Genomic DNA, 17,321 nt, shown 5'->3' on the forward strand with positions numbered 1-17,321 from the left:
GCACAGTACAGGGGGGCACAGTACAGCATGGTGTCAGGTGAGTGAAGCACATAGAAAGTCCATTACAGAAAGGACTGTGCAAAATTGAGCAAGAATGGAATGTAGAAATCGCAGCGCACTTACATTTAAGACTGGTGGAAGGCTGAGAATTTACTCGTCATAAAATAGCATGTGTTTTTCAGCAACGGACAACACCTGTTTGCAGTAACAAGCTAATTTTATTTTAGTGTAGCCTTTAATGTTAACAAGCTACTTTTCCCACTGAAAAATAGGTGAAGCTGCTGCTACTTCCAATTCTTTTTTTTGAGAAATAAACTAAGCTTTTTGGGGGGATGGGGGTTTGAAATAACTGAACTGATTGTGCATTGCTGGGCTGTCTGAAGAACGGTTTGGGTGCAAAACGCCACTAATTGACTTTTGAAAAGCAAGGCCGTCCAGCTCTGGTGCACAAGATGTTGATGCAAAGATCTAAATTCAAAGATATATTTTTTTAATTTAGGTCAACCTAAGGAAATTCTACTGTGAGAAGAATGTGTTCATCAAGTTCAACACAGGTTTGCTTGCCAGTGGAGCCTGTGAACATTTTCTCAGATTCCCAGTTTGAAATGCTATTATGTCAGAGCAACAAGAGTTATTAACAAGGCTAGATTTTGAATATTTGTACAGTTGGAGCTGTGAGACAAGGAACTATATGGTTGTGTTTTAAACATCTTCTCATATAGTGAGTTTTGTCAGAGTGTCTTCAGGTATGGAATATGTATATGTATTTAAGTCAGAGCACCTGCAATTGCACATAATTCTATGTGTGAAGGATTCAGTAGGCCAAACTACTTTTCAAATGTAGCTTTAGCTAGCTACTTTTTTCCATAGTAGCTGATACTGTAGCTAGCAATTTTTTCTTGAGTAGCTTTTAACTTGATTTAGCTACTTCTTTAAAGTAGCTTCCCCAACAGTGATCCTAGCTATAATTGTTACCAACACAACTTCTTACAGCTGAAGATTAAAAATGCTTATCCTTACACATGTTTGGCTGTAGTGGTGAAGTGGATCTGATAAGTTCCCTACAAGATTTTAATTTAAAACATGGTTGCTTCTTGAAGGAGCTCTCTGCATTACATTCTCTCTCTCAGCATAATACAAATGTTTTCTTGTGTGAACTCTATTATAAGTCCAGATATATTACGTTGTCTATTCATGTGCCTGAGTTCTGTATAATTGTAGCAGTCCGTATTATCTCTCTCCCTAGCGTGGGATACCTTTTTGTCTTACATCTTGTCATCAGATGCATTTTCACATTTGTAACCCTTTTGTCCCTTACAGATGGAATATTTTCTATAGTCAGGTGCAGGGTGGTGTGTGGTATAGGGTTGAGGAAAAGGGCCAGGAAAGGCACCCCTGTCTTCTGTGCTGGAGCGCAGCTGTCTCTGTGATAGTTGTAGAAGGGCAAGGCTCTCTCAGTCGGTGTTCAGTAGTAGTTGTTTTCCAGGAGCAGGGCTCTCGTCCAGTCGGGGTTCAGTGTCCAGACTGCATGAGAATTTCAGTATTACAAGGCAAAATATTAATTGGCTTAAACATAGCTATTGGATACGCTGAAATTTAGAAAAAGAAGAATTGACTATGGTAGAACATGACATCCATGATATTTCAAATAAAAGCATTTTCTTCCAAATACAATATTCTGTAAATGTTATATGCAGTGCATTGTATCACAGATTTCCATTCGCAGTGTGCAGACATGCTGGGAGTGAAATAGTGTTCTGTGATGTGGATTAATGTCACCAAAGGCATGAAACCATCACATTCTTTTTCCTGCAATTTGCAAATATTTTATATTATACCTCTGTTAGATCTCTTTTTTTTCTTAGTTCAAGTAGCCAGGAGGCCTTCCAGAAATAAAATGTGAAAAAGAACATCTATTCCTGTCCTGTTCCTCATCCTTTGCCAAGAATATAGTAACTTGCCTGACAATACAAAACAAATGCCTTTCATATGTCGAGCAGAATACCAGGAATATTTTGATGGACTTTCCAAAACCCGTGTTAACGTGACTTTTATAAAACACAGGACTTTCAAAATACACATCATGTAAACTCACTGATTGTTGACCACAATAATTCCTATCTCTGTATGTGTCATTAAGCAGGCAGCATTAAACTGAACGTGCTATATGACATTCATACCTGTTTTTGAGTCCTGTGATTGGTGTGGCTGTAAACAATATATTTCTATTGCGCTCTGTCTAGGTCTCTGCAGGACTTGTCCAAGCAGACAGACATCCCCTATGGGACAGTGCTGGACTCGGCCGTGTACGACCAGGTGCGCACAAAGGGCATGAACCCCTTCGAGAGGGACACCATGTATTCTCAGATGTGGAAGATGATCAACCGAACCGGTGGAGCTGAGAACAACGTGGAGGAATCTAAGGAGGGCATTCGGAGGGTAAAGTAAATTTTTAAATAATTTGGCAAATGGGATCTTGCTCTTTCTCCACAGTGTTTGTTTAAAAATAAGTGCAGTCCTGACCCCTGAGTCTTGAGGATTCCCATCAGCAGTGACTGAGCAGCAGCTTGATGCCATGACCTTGTGGCCTTTAGGGTTACTTTTTACATCTAACTCCTTTTTCATGAGATTGATGTGAACCCAGTTGACCTATGTTTAAACTCTTCAATAGCCTCAAATGATCCTGGTCTTCACTGAAGCCCCCTGAGGACCATTTATGTGACATTCACAGCAAGAGGTTAATTAAGAAATTGAACCCCCTCCTTGATTAAATGAGACCTGCGAGAAAAACATTATGCCATTACACAGAAAAAGCCTGTACCCCACACACATTTGTTTTAATTAACAGGTAATATAATCGATAACTGATCTGGTACATACAAATGGACAGCAGAATTTCAAACCTTATTTTTGTTTCTACTGTCAAGTCATGCCAAACACAGAGAAATCAAGCAAACACACAAACAGTACCTTCAACACTTTCAAAGACAAATGTTTCCCTTCGTTTGAAGTATATGTAGGCGTATTGTCTGCAATAATTATTCAAACAGTGCTATATTTCTTATTTTCTTGTTTTCTTATTTTCTTGTCCTGTAGGAATTTGTCAACAAATATTTTATTAAATATGCACAAACAATTATGTAATCAGAAACTAAAATTTTGATGTTTGGGATTCCAAGCTTTTTGTCAGCAATGCCTTAATTCCTAAAAGAAACCTTCCATGTAATTTCTCCATTCATGCTGCCTTCTATGAGTAAAGTGCAAGTCATTGAAGACCTGCTTCTCTGGTTGGTTCCATCGATTTAAGATTTTGTTTTAAAGTAGGATTATCTCTAAATTAAAATAAGTGTATACACTATAATTACATAGGCATGGTTTAAAATGCATTAAACTTCATTCATTTAGAACAACAGGTGTTTTATAATGCATATTTCAGAACCCGCTGCATTTCCTGAATTAGTCAGCAGGATATTTAAAAGATTAGCTTTCTGAATTATGTTTCAAAAATAGCACATGGCACCTAATAACCCACTCAACTATGAATACTTGCTTTTATGTATAATTAGCTGGCATAACATTTTGCAAAAACATTTCGGAACCGGTTTCTCAGTATCTCTATAATTTCCACAATGAGAAGTTTAGATGTTGGTTGATTTCAGTAGCATAACCCCAATAATAATTTAAATTGAATTACACATCTTTTGGAAATGTATCCATGAAAGGTAATACCTAAAATAGATCTCAGTGATAATGGATGTGTGCTTACTTCAGATTTTTGAGCAGTTTCAAGTTAATCAGTGACATTTTAAATGTGTTTAGGCTTGGGGACAATCAAATATTCTAGTTCATTTTCAAAACTATCTACCTCTTGACTCATTCTGTGATTTAACTCTCTTAGCTTTTGTCTGAACGCACCTGTTCTCCTGACTCCATGTTTTGACTGACAAACACACTCTCGCTTTCTTTAGAATAATTCTTATATATGTACAATTATCATCCAGCCAAGCTATTAACTCAGTAACAGCAATTAAGACCAACTGAAGTAAATGTTCTTGTCAAGGGTCTATTTAGAGACTCTGCAATAACCACTAGGAAAGTTCTAAGAATTAGGTCATATGCTCGACCATGTGCATCTTGGGTATATCTTCCAAATCTGTATAGGACACTTTTTCAGTTATGTACATGGATTCAACAGGTGTTTTGAGTCTTTCAACATCAGATACCCTGGCCTGGCTAAGCCTGAGTAGAATCAAACTATTAGAAGAGTGGAAGCCTATTACTGTTTGACGTTATTAATGATTTTCCTGCCAGTCACCTCAGTGATACCAAGTGAATATAAAGATCTCCAGAGAGATTGCTCTGCAGTCTCACACCTTCAGCCCTCAGTCTGTGTAATGTCCTCTTTTCCTCTCATTTGCTTCTTGACACAATTAAACGATCTGCTCTGAACCCAGTCCGTACAATTCATTGTAGAAACTTAAGTTGTCTCTCCAGATCTACTCGCATGCTCAGATCTCTTGCTGATGCTCAGGCTCAAGATAATGCATTTACAGCTCCCACCTAGTAAAAGGCATAGACAAGAACGTTTATATCTCTGCTAGTCCTTTCATGATGACGAGGACCAATTCAACTTCCACTCCTTCGCCCCTTCACACCAGCTCAAGGCGGCCTGCTGCAGCCCTGCCACTGTTTTGCATGTTCGCTCCTCTTCCAAGGCAGATTTGTGATTCATATTTGAAACTTGCATAATGTCATATTCAGTTTAATGTTTGCATGTTTTATTGTTAGGGCTTGCACACTCTTTATTTTTTTTTACAAGCATTTAGGAAGGGTTCAACTGGACATTTTCCAGGTCCTTTACTGTGGTCAGTTCATGAATCGTGCCTATTATATTTGAATGCATAACTTTTTAGGTTTATGAAGAACTCTCATATGTATTAACAAACTCCTTAGTTAATTGGTCGCAGAACATATGGGAGTTTTGCATACAGTTAAAGCAGTAATGACTTTCAAATAATTGATTAATCAGAATCCTGGGCTGTTTTTGGATCTGTGTGTCTGGAATTCAAAAACACTGCATTAGTGATGCCTGAAGGGGAGCTTAATTGAGGTCTTCAGAATGTTTAAAGCATTGCAACCTATTGGTGGCAGAAGTTATTTTAAATGTGAGGCATCCAGCACAAGGGAATTACTGAAATTTAAATGTAATAGAAATGTAGTAATATACTTAGCCTAAGCAGACTGTTTGAAAATGTGTAAAATGTAAACATATGATTCGGTACATGTATGGGACCACAGCTTTAAAATACATTTTCAGAAATTCCTACTTGATATAGACTTTAGTTTTGAGGCACAAATCTGCCTTCAAAATCGATGTCTTTGTAAAAATTAGCATAATTTCCTTTCCAGTTCCTTGACATGAACTGTCTGGACTGCAGGTTTAAAAAGTTCGAAAAATTGACCTTCAAAATCACTACAATTTAAAACGAGAGAGAAGGCCAAGTATTGATCCGTCTGTTTTCCTTATTTGTGATTGAAATCAATTGGAATACTAACAACACACCATTTCAAGGGTAGATACAGTTACAAACAAAATTATATATATATATATATATATATATATATATATATATATATGTTTTACACAAATGAACAAAAACAGATTAAGCATGGCAATTTGAAGTATACAGAGGCTTTGTACTCATTAATGGCAAAACAAACAAAAAGCATTGTAAACATCTAGTTACAACATGTAGGAAAAACATATTCTAGAAATTGTACATAAATCAAATTAATAAAACAAACATGCATAACAAATCACATTCATTATTTTAATTATGGTATGGATTGAATAACAGATATTTGTTTTACTGATTTCTTATACCATAATCAGTTTACAAATCTAAATAAAGAAAAGGCATTTGACGTGGTGTTCTTTGATGGTATTATTATGTTTTAGATTATTACAGCACTGTTTTGTGTTGCTTTCTGAAAGGACCAGTTTTAAAGTTTTGGATTGTTGTTCATTTTGAGGAATACTTAAATGTTACACTTTACCCCCTTTCTCAACCTATAATGATATGGTATTTTATAATATCTATAAGTGGTACTAACTGATTCACAGAGCAAACTTTTTATGTGGCATACAATTCTATGCAACCACTACCACTTGCATGGTTTGGCAACATAAGCAATTGTTATTTGAGATTGTTTTTTATCACTATATCTTTGTGTATTTTGGGGGAAAAGGAATATCATTTTTCAGATCCTTTCTAGAAGCATAATAAATTACAAAATTCATGAATACGTTATACATTCCACAAATGCTACATTGCTGGGTCAGCTGCTCTTAAATAACTGTTGCATAATGGTAAAATAAAAACACTGCTATTAATAATTTTAAGAAGATGGTGCATGTAAATGCAGTGTTTATGGACAAATGCATATATTACTGAGATAAGTAAATCCACTTTTAATGGTGAATATCTTAATGTTTCCATGTTATTTAGGGAAGCTGTTTAGTACCTTCTTAACGAGTACTAAGGATGTAAGAAATGAAATATATCTTCCATAAAGGTTTTTAAATGGTCATCTTTGTCTTTGTCTTTGTTTGGAATGGATTATCATAGTAATAATACATCCAATGATACATCAGCAACAGATATGTGTGTTTACCAAAATGATCAGCATGTTAAACAAAATATAAACAAACCAAAGTTTGGTCATGGAAACTAGGAAGGAGAAATACATGTCACATTCTGTAAATACACATGGGAGTACATACCTTTAAAACAAGCATAAACAAGCATTTATTATATAGTATTAAATGTGTGAAAATCATGTCGCTAGAGGCATCCACTGCTATGTGATTTACTGAGTACATTGTTTAATCGGCTGAGATTGTTTGAGTGACGCAGAGTTTTGAAAGTGGCCACTTCAGTAAATCACCATTCATGGTTCGAATCTCGCATGTTGAGTCTGGTCAGCCTGAGGGTTCTTTTCAGCAGGCTTTGAAAAAGGATACTCCATGTCTAAGGGGAATAAATGTGATTATATACAATACTGATTCCTTATTTTAAAGAGGTGTCAGGGCACAAACTGCACATCACTTGTGCATATTTTTGTTTGGCAATGTAATGAGGTCCGGGACTTAACTGCCTGCCCGCGGGGACCTGGCTGACTGATTGGCCAGCATGATAGTGTGGAAAATTCAATTCTTATGATTGGCTCAATCAGTCACTTTGCCACCTATGTAGGTAGTTTAGCATAAGGAATATGTTTTTATATATTGCATTTCATTCTTCAGCAGGGTGTTCCTGCTTCAGAGGAAATATAGCTCCCTTTTTTTGTCTGGTACTGAAAAGTGTGTGTGTATTTGTCTGCGTGCATGTGTGTGTGTGTCTGTCTGTGTCTGTATTTGTATTTGTTTGATTGCTCCTTTACAAGTGGTCCAAATGAAGCTAAAAACACCTGGAAGTGTTTTGCATGTTACTGTAAATATGATTAAATGTTCACCAAGTATTTGGAATTACCTATGGCATGAATATTTAATATTAGTATGACTAATTGATATGCCATATTAGATTTTAATTATTCAGAAAATGCTTTATGAATTGATTGTATAATATGCTAAATAGATAGATAGATAGGATAGATAATCAACATAATTAAAATTGCAGTTAGAATTAGTATATATTTTATCTGTTTTTTCAGACTTGATCTTCCACACAGTTTATAACTGTCACAACTTGTTATAATGAACTTTGTATTTGCCTTGTATACTTAAATCAAGCTTTGCTGTATTCTCATTAGAAAAGAGAGAGCAATAATAATGAAGAAAATGTAATAATGATGCAGAGATATGGAGATAAGGGTAAACATTTCACATCTATGTATACCAATAAACATATACAAGCCTTACACATATGTGCTGGTAAAAGGAATATGAAAAAAAATGTCTCTGTTCTGAATTACCAGTATAAGAAAATAAATGCTCTACAACAGAGATAATGCAAAGTGATGGTTCAGGCAGGAAACTCACCTCATCACACACATAAGCTCCAAACTCCCCCAATCAGAGTCCCCTGCCATGTGTTTAAATTCAGTGCACTCCTGCACCAGCCTGTTTCCTCACTTGTGCTGTTGCTCTGAATTTCATCATGGCCCTTGATCTCACGCCTGCCGCCCTTGCCAGTCTTTTGGAGGAATTCCCAGACCTTCTCAGTCCAGGAGCTGCTTCTTGTCTTTCTGTACCCCTGACTCCTCCAGGTTGCAGGCACAGAGTCTCTGGCCGCTGCTACTACGACTTGAAGTCCTTTCTTCCCTGGATGTCCCGATCCCCGACACTGTGTGCCACAATTAACTTTTTCAATTGTTTAGTCAGTTATCTACAACTCCCACTGCTTCCACACCTCATTCCATTCTGCAGCCGGTCCCCCCACATATACATGCATATCTAAATGTAATTTCCTTACCCAAAATCTTGGCTTCTTCTTCTGAAGTGCCAGCTACTTTGCCCTCTTTCTGACAAGGGGGACCTGACAAATCAAACCAACAAAATGCCTTCTTACAGTTCCAGAATGCTGGGATTTGGCTACAGAAATATGTACAAGAATATGCAATGTTTATGGCCTTCAAAATAACTACAGCAGAAGCATAGATTCAAAGTGCAGCATTACAAAAGGCTAACAACAAGGATAAGTCATACTTGAGCTTTAAACTTTGGATAATTGATACTTTTGCCGACTTCACATAATTTTCCTCTTGCTTCATGCTTTGGTTTTATAATTAAATCACTTGTAATTAATAATGCTGGAAATGCAGCTGACCCAGCCACTCACTTTTGTATTATCAATCAGCCCCACATGCACATGATTCTTCTGTATTTGTTATTGCCCACAAAACTGACTGCTTGCTTGACCGCAGGATTGTGATGTAACCTGATAAAAAAGTACATATATAAAGAGAGAGAAGAGGAGGGGGGGGGAGATGGCATCAGGAATGTTTATTCATTGACCACGTTAAACATCAGTAATCTTTCATGATCTTTTGATGGAATAAGATGGCCTGATGCTCCCAGCAGATATTTCGTATTCATTTTGGAACCTGTTTCTAACATAAAGACGTGTCTTTAGAAAAGTAATACATAAATAAAAATAGGAAGCTTTCAATGTGAATCACACAGTAATGATAACATTTTAAACTATGCCTGGAGTGTTGCCTAGTTGCATTTCTAAGGGGAATTCATTGTTCACATTTGTGTAAACCTTGAGTTCAACAGACCTTTTGTGTGATTTCCATTCCAGAGCTTTTACTTCCAGCACTTGTTCAGTCAATAAAATTCACAAATCACAATGGCTTGAAAATTGATTTTCGGTCCAGGGCTCAAACTCTGAAATCTGAATCACTCTAGCAGAATTAATTATGTCCAATATACAGTGTGTAAGTGTAATCCTTTGGTTAAAGTGAAATAAGAATGTATGCTATTTTTATGTTTTTTTTTGCTTGTTTGTTTGTTTATTTGTTTTAGTTTTTTTTTTATTTAGACTTCATCAGAATTGTTGGAGGAATTTAAATGTGTAGAAAAATACCTGCCTTCTAATTAATTTCAATAAACATGTAAGGACTGGGGAATATAAACATTATCTGACACAAACTGCTTACGTTACAGAGTGGTGTCACAAATGCTTGACGTGATTGTACAAAAACACAATGTAAGTTACTCTATAACTTTGAATTACTACCAAGGTGTACCAGCTGTCCCCCAGCAAAGTGAAGGGACCCTTGAGGTTTAGTCTGCCAGTAGTAACACATGTAGTAGCACATGCAGTTTGCCTATTAGTATTGACAAGGATCTATTCAACCTCATTCCCACTTTCTTAAAGATGAACATTTTAATAAGATTTCTACTTAATCATTAAGGACAATTGCACATCTTCATTCCTTTCAACTTTCTTCTCCTCCCTAAGTACTCTGTAGCACAGAAACCAGCTGCATAATATAAACCTCTGTGTAAATGTTTTTACATGTGATTGTCACATGATTGTCACATGATTGTTGATTGACAGTCAATCAACTCACACCTGTGTGGAAGCCTTTGCCTTCAATATACTTGGTGTCCCTCATTTACATAGGTGTTTCTATGTTTTGTCCACTACCTGTACAGATATGAATAAATAAATAAAAGCATTTTGACTGACTGAAAGACCCAACAGTACTCAGATTAATATTTTTAAATATCAAACCATATTCTGTGATGATTGATTGATTTTTCATTAGGATAAACACATTTCTTGTACGTTGAAATAGTTCTTGTCACTTGAGATGTGGCCTTCTGCTGTCATAATTTTCTTGCTGCCAAGATGTTTTATTATTATTTAGATTTTTTGTGAAAGTGGGAGGGTTACATTTATAATGAATAGCAATGTACTCTAACAGTTATTTTATTTTTATTTTTTTTCACTTGTATTCACTTGTATAAGATGTATTTGTATCCTTGGAGACTCACAGCACACAGAGGCAGCCTGTTTTAATTTGCAAGACATAAGTTGACTTTTCCTTTGATTTTTTTCTCTTTATTAATAAACACTTAGGCAAAGGGAATAATGGGATTGCTGCTCATCTAAAAGGTTATGGGTAGATAATGAAGCAGAGGCTTTATGAGGCACGGTTTGCTTTGCTTTTCGTTTTAATTAAACATGATTTAATCTGAGTCACAAGAGCTGTCTAGTTACTGGGGCTCCTGTCCTTCAGCTGTGAATTCAGTTGGTTAACATGAACTTCTGGATAAAGAGCTGATGTTCATTAAATACTACCTGCTCAGTTGAATGGAATTGCAAATGACTGTGGTGCTTTTTGAATATAATAGTCATTTGTGTTTGAAATTGTGTTTGTCCCACAGAAATTAGGTGGCATGCTGAAATTTGGCCATGCAGAGTATGATTTCAAAATGTGCTATTATTAAACAAAGGTTAAACATTAATGATGTCTATTGATCAGTTAATTTTGAATACTCTGTATTTGTTTTACAATACAGTTCACAGGGTGGGCTTGAGATTGGATAAGAAAAACGTCCCTTCCTGCAGTAAACTGATTGTTTGCAAGATTAGATTTTCATGGTTCCTACTATAGTCTAGATTGCAATGCATTGATAACCATAATAACGTGGCCACACAGCTGAGTGTAGGAATGCAGTGCCAAAATATGACTTGAGCAGTCCGTGTAGTATGTTTCAAAAGTATGAGTAGGTGTGTGATATGATTGCCTTGATCTGAAGTACTTTTGGAGTATAGACTTTTTTTCCCCCCGGTACTTAACTTACTTAACATATACTGAAAACAGGTGATTGTTAGCCCTCCGCTCATTTTTGTATACTTGTTTATTGATGTTATCTGAATAGGGCAATGTGTTTCCTTCTTACATTTCTAACAGTGCAGCTGTGTTATTACTTTTAGGACAACCACTTTTGCAGTTGCTATATAATAGCCCTCATTCTGTTTTCTAAAAGGAGTTTATAATTTATTAACAGTCCCTCTCTTTTGAAAGTAGATGAATGTGTTTTTGAGTAGAAACAAATTAGCCAGAATGTGCACACCAGGACTAATCGAACAATGATTTCAATCATTTTCTGTATTCATAGGCTTAATCAGAATGAGCTGACACAGCGTATAGGCCTGTCAACCTGCCTGCAATGTAAAGTGATACTTTGGCAAATCAGACAAAGAGAAATTGCAGAAAATCTGTGTTAAATGAGGCCCTGCTGTGCATAAAGAAAAGCTTGCTACTAACATAAACCATTGGTTTCTTGTGTTAAATAAACATGTTTTGAGTCTTCTTGCATGCACATATTCCAGTTTTCCAGAATGGCAAGGAGTTTTAACTATATAGAAATGGAAGATATTACACTTTACAAAGAAGGTAGTGATTGTGTGTTTTTTAATGTACAGAACAAAACTTCAATCAGAGTGCAAACTTTGGCAAAACCCTTAAAAAAACCTGTACAATATTCTATAATTTTCTAATATTAAAATGGGTATATTGATTTTATTAATATAAACTGAACATGTTTAATTGAAGTTTATAGTTTCACTATAATAATCCAACATCTTTAACATGTACACACTGTAATAAGTATATTATAACTCAACACCGAAACCACTTTATACAAAGATGAAGCACAAATTCTTATGGTGCATTTAATTTCAATTCACGACTTACATATGTAATATATTGACCGAATGCGTCATTGCTAGCGCACAGGCATTACGTGGAGCTTTCTATATATAATAATTAAACACATATCTATTTAAATGTTGTGTTTATCTATCCTTTTGCATAAGCCTGCCCTGTAAGTACACCAGATTTCCAGTACATGCTAATGTTCTCTGGGTGATAGAGGTTACACATGGAATGATTCACATTCCTCTAACAAATCACAAAAAAAAGGTTGGAAATATGCATATGGGTTTTCTCAGATATTAAAATGACATGCTGCTGAAAATTGGGACATTGAGAATAACATTTTTCTAGGAACTTTTAAAAGGCAATAACACTCTTCTTGCTTCTGTGACAAGGAGACATCTTCAGCAGCAAGGTCGAGTGATTGTGTGATGTTATTTAATACACGGATTATCCTCTTCAATTTATCTGAAGTCCAAATTGTGCACAGCTGAGTTGCCACATTTATTTCAAACATTTGGCTGATGCCTTTATCCAAGTTGACTTATAGTATGTGACTTCTCCAGCTGTAACATTTATATAAAAATATAATAGGAGCAGCCTTTTTCTAGTTCCTGTGAAAGCTGTCAAACATAACCAGGAGTTACCAGGGAAACAGTAATAGCAACTTGCTAGATCCTCTTTACTTCTGTCTGCACCATTTTGGTCTAATCTTACTGGCAATTTTTTTTTTTAATCCTTTCAGACATTATTTATTTAATTTCCATAACATGCTATGCCTCACCTCTCTTATTCATTCCCTTCTCTTTTGAGTATTTTCTCAATGTAGGCCTCTTTCACCTTAAATGCATAATTGCATATGTAAATGCTGTATAGCCAAACTAGATATCAGATCCAATACAAATATGGTGCCCTTGGTTACTTAATAAAATAATAATCATGGGAAACCCAAAACAACATGTATAAAGACAGCTACACATGCACACACACACACACACACACACACACACACACACAGACATTAGGCTACAACTGTGCTCACTGTGCTGATTCAAAAGAAGATGCTTTTACAGTGCATCTGGAAAGTATTCACAGCGCTTCACTTTTTCCACATTTTGTTATTTTACAGCCTTATTCCAAACTGGATTAAATTCATTATTTTCCTCAAAATTCTATAAACAATACCCCATAATAACAACATGAAAGAAGTTTGATTGAAATCTTTGCAAATGTATTAAAAATAAAAAACAAAAAAAGCACATGTACATAAGTATTCACAGCCTTTGCTCAATACTTTGCTGAAGCACCGTTGGCACCAATGACAACCTCAAGTCTTTTTGAGTATGATGCTACAAGCTTGGCACACCTATTTTTAGGCAGTTTCTCCCATTCTTCTTTGCAGGACCTCTCAAGCTCCATCAGGTTGGATGGGGAGAGTCAGTGCACACAGCCATTTTCAGATCTCTCCAGAGATGTTCAATCGGATTCAAGTCTGGGCTCTGGCTGGGCCACTCAAGGATATTCACAGAGTTGTCCTGTAGCCACTCCTTTGTACGGTGTCCATTTTAGGACATCCTCACGCATCAGTCGTCCTCGAGTCAAGTATCAAGCATCACCCACTCAAGTCTCCGGTATCAGGATAGTTACTCACCCCTCCCTCAGTCAATCGTCATTGCTCCTCCTCCTCCTCACGCCTCAGTGCTCCAACGTCAAGTCTCCTGCTCAGGTATCAGGCGTCACGCATCAGGTGTCGGGTATCAGGCATCAGGTGTCAATATATGTGTCAATGAGCAATTACTATTTGTCTTTAAAGGATAGTTTTGGATTTCCATCCCATATTCTTAAAAATATGTAAAGGCATGATCAATACAGTAATTTAAATGGATCACAAGGTTGTTACATAAACACAGCACATTTAATTGCGTAAAGATGCGTTTCTATTAATTAAGAAAGGTAAAAATCAAAGTATTGTATCAATGATTCCCAGAGCAGGATTCAAACTCAGGTCTCTCACACCGCAGTTCAGTGACCCAACCACATGTCTAAGACCCACACCTTATTTAAGTGAAGATTGACTGGATCAACTGGGAGCTGTGATTTCGTAATATTAAAAAAAAAAAAAAAAAAAACAGCAGTGAGGTGTGAGGAGCAGACCTGACACCTGATGCCCGATACCTGACCCCTGATGCCCGACGCCCGATCTGTGACGCCTGATACCTGCCACCTGACACCTGGTGTGTTATAACCGATACCCGATACCCGAGCAGGAGACTTGACGTCGGGGCACTGAGGCGTGAGGAGGAGCAATGACGATTGACTGAGCGAGGGGTGAGTAACGATCCTGATACCGGAGACTTGAGTGGGTGATGCTCGATACTTGACTCGAGGACGACTTATGCGTGAGGATGTCCTAAAATGGACACCGTACCTTTGTGATCTTGGCTGTGTGCTTAGGGTCATTGTCCTGTTGGAAGATGAACCTTCACCCCAGTCTGAGATCCAGAGTGCTCTGGAGCAGGTTTTCATCAAGGATGTCTCTGTACATTGCTGCATTCATCTTTCCCTCAATCCTGACTAGTCTCCCAGTTCCTGCCGCTGAAAAACATCCCTACAGCATGATGCTGCCACCACCATGCTTCACTGTAGGAATGGTATTGGCCAGGTGATGAGCGGTGCCTGGTTTCCTCCAGACATGACGCTTGCCATTCAGGCCAAAGAGTTCAATCTTTGTTTCTCATGGTCCGAGAGTCCTTAAGGTGCCTTTTGGCAACTCCAGGCGGGCTGTCATGTGCCTTTTACTGAGGAGTGGCTTCCGTCTGGCCACTCTACCATACAGGCCTGATTGGTGGAGTGCTGCAGAGATGGTTGTTCTTCTGGAAGGTTCTCCTCTCTCCACAGAGACATGCTGGAGCTCTGTCAGAGTGACCATCGGGTTCTTGGTCACCTCCCTGACTAAGGCCCTTCTCCCCCGATCGCTCAGTTTGGCCGGGCGGCCAGCTCTAGGAAGAGACCTGGTGGTTCCAAACTTCTTCCATTTACGGATGATGGAGGCCACTGTGCTCATTGGGACCTTCAGTGCTGCAGAATATTTTCTGTACCCTTCCCCAGATCTGTGCCTCCATACAATCCTGTCTCAGAGGTCTACAGACAATTCCTTGGACTTCATGACTTGGTTTGTGCTCTGACATGCACTGTTAACTGTGGGACCTTATATAGACAGGTGTGTGCCTTTCCAAATCATGTCCAATCAACTGAATTTACCACAGGTGGACTCCCATCAAGTTGTAGAAACATCTCAAGGATGATCAGTGGAAACAGAATGCACCTGAGCTCAATATTGAGTGTCATGGCAAAGGCTGTGAATACTTATGTACATGTGCTTTTTTTATTTTTAATAAATTTGCAAAGATTTCAAAGAAACTTCTTTCACGTTGTCATTATGGGGTATTGTTTGTAGATTTTTGAGGAAATTAATTAATTGAATCCATTTTGGAATAAGGCTGTAACATAACAAAATGTGGAAAAAGTGAAGCGCTGTGAATACTTTCTGGATGCACTGTATATCTCACTGCTGTGTCACAATGTTTGTGGCTTACTTCATTTTCTCTTAATACATAAAACAAAATGTGCACTTAGCACATTGTCACAGTGGAAATGCTAATTCCATCCCAATGTCAGTTTTCATACTCCTGCCTGCCCTGTTAATGTGCTTACTTGATAACAAGGAATCTGCAATGTGTGAATTGAAAGAGTTTTCTTAATGATAGGAAGTAGCATTAGTGTTGTGTTCTGTCTGTTTGTTTGTTCCAATAAAGGTAGGTTTTAAATTTCTATCAGACCTACCCTGTCTTCTAGTTATCAATTCTGGGTACATCATATATATTATTGCTGACACATACGTCTGTGGTCCCTGGGGACCCACGGCTCACATATTTTAGCCCTGCAAATGCATTTTAAGTACAGCTTTCATCTGAATGTTAACAGGAATTAACTTAATTCATCCACTTGCCCCTACAGTATTCATTAGTATGACTGTTTTATTAATTCACAGTCATTAAATCCCTATATTACATTCAACCTTTTTTAGGCTCTTTCCATGACAAATTGATTATCTTGTTGATGACGGTAAGAAAAGAAAAAAACAATAACATTTACATATTTTGCAATTCATAATCAACGTTAAATAAATAACAAATACAAATATGCCTCTATTATATATTATGCTATTTTTTAGCTTAAAAAGAGAATCCAATAAATATCTTATAGTGAATCATTTTATAACAACACGTGTAACTCACAGATTCAATTAAAGTTACAATTGAGTACACTATACTGTGATCATGTAAACATGTTGAGTAGAAGTGTCTATCTATATTAAATACTATTTATTTAATGTACATGCAAGTATATTGAATATCAAAACATCATGCTTGAAAGTTTGATGAAATGCAATTTCATGAAATGCTAATTATTAAAATATATATTGTGATTGAGTGTACATTCCCAGAGGTGGAGTGGGAGGCTCAGGGACCCTGCCGGTGGAGGAAGGGGCTATCCATCTTGGGGAAGGAAGCTGAAGATGGGGCAGCCATCTTGGTAGGGCCTCTTCAGCCTATAATTGGTTGCAATCTAATTGGGCTAATGCGATGATTGAATACACTTGGGGAGACGTATTTAAAAGCACGGGGGGGAAACAAAGAGAGAGTCGAGAAGGGAGTACAAGGGAGAGACTACGAATCAAAGACAAACACAGTGGAGGAAATAAAAGTTTTCTATTCTTTTACAGGGTAAACAGATCTAGCTGTCCCTGGCCAATTGTTTCTCATTTGTGACGTGTATTTAAGGGCCCAGAAACAGGCTAGGTTTTTTGTTTGTTTATTTTTGTTTCTCCATAAAGACACGCCCTGGCGTCCACAACTATATCTGGTGGTGTAAATGTGCAGATTATTGACCAAACAGGGAACCTAATCCTTCACAATATATATATAATCACTGGTCTATACTAACTATTCATCAATCTGGATATACATGGTCCAAACAAGATTAGACATGAATAAAGTCAACACCATTATATTGTAAAATCACATTATGTAAAGCGATTGTTTACTACATTCAATGTAACATATATGTTAATTTGGCAAACA

General features: G+C 37.1%; 1 protein-coding gene across 1 annotated transcript in view; it reads left to right on the plus strand.

Annotated features, from left to right (window-relative positions):
- Positions 1 to 17,321, plus strand: part of grid2 (glutamate receptor, ionotropic, delta 2) — a 219,984-nt gene that overhangs the window by 142,976 nt on the left and 59,687 nt on the right. Inside the window, exon 12 of the mRNA XM_066711696.1 lies at positions 2,244 to 2,439. Within this exon, the coding sequence (XP_066567793.1) occupies positions 2,244 to 2,439 (196 nt within the window). The remainder of the gene's footprint in view (positions 1 to 2,243; positions 2,440 to 17,321) is intronic.

The sequence above is a fragment of the Amia ocellicauda genome, chromosome 8 (assembly GCF_036373705.1).
Source record: "Amia ocellicauda isolate fAmiCal2 chromosome 8, fAmiCal2.hap1, whole genome shotgun sequence".
NCBI classification, from domain to species: domain Eukaryota; kingdom Metazoa; phylum Chordata; class Actinopteri; order Amiiformes; family Amiidae; genus Amia; species Amia ocellicauda.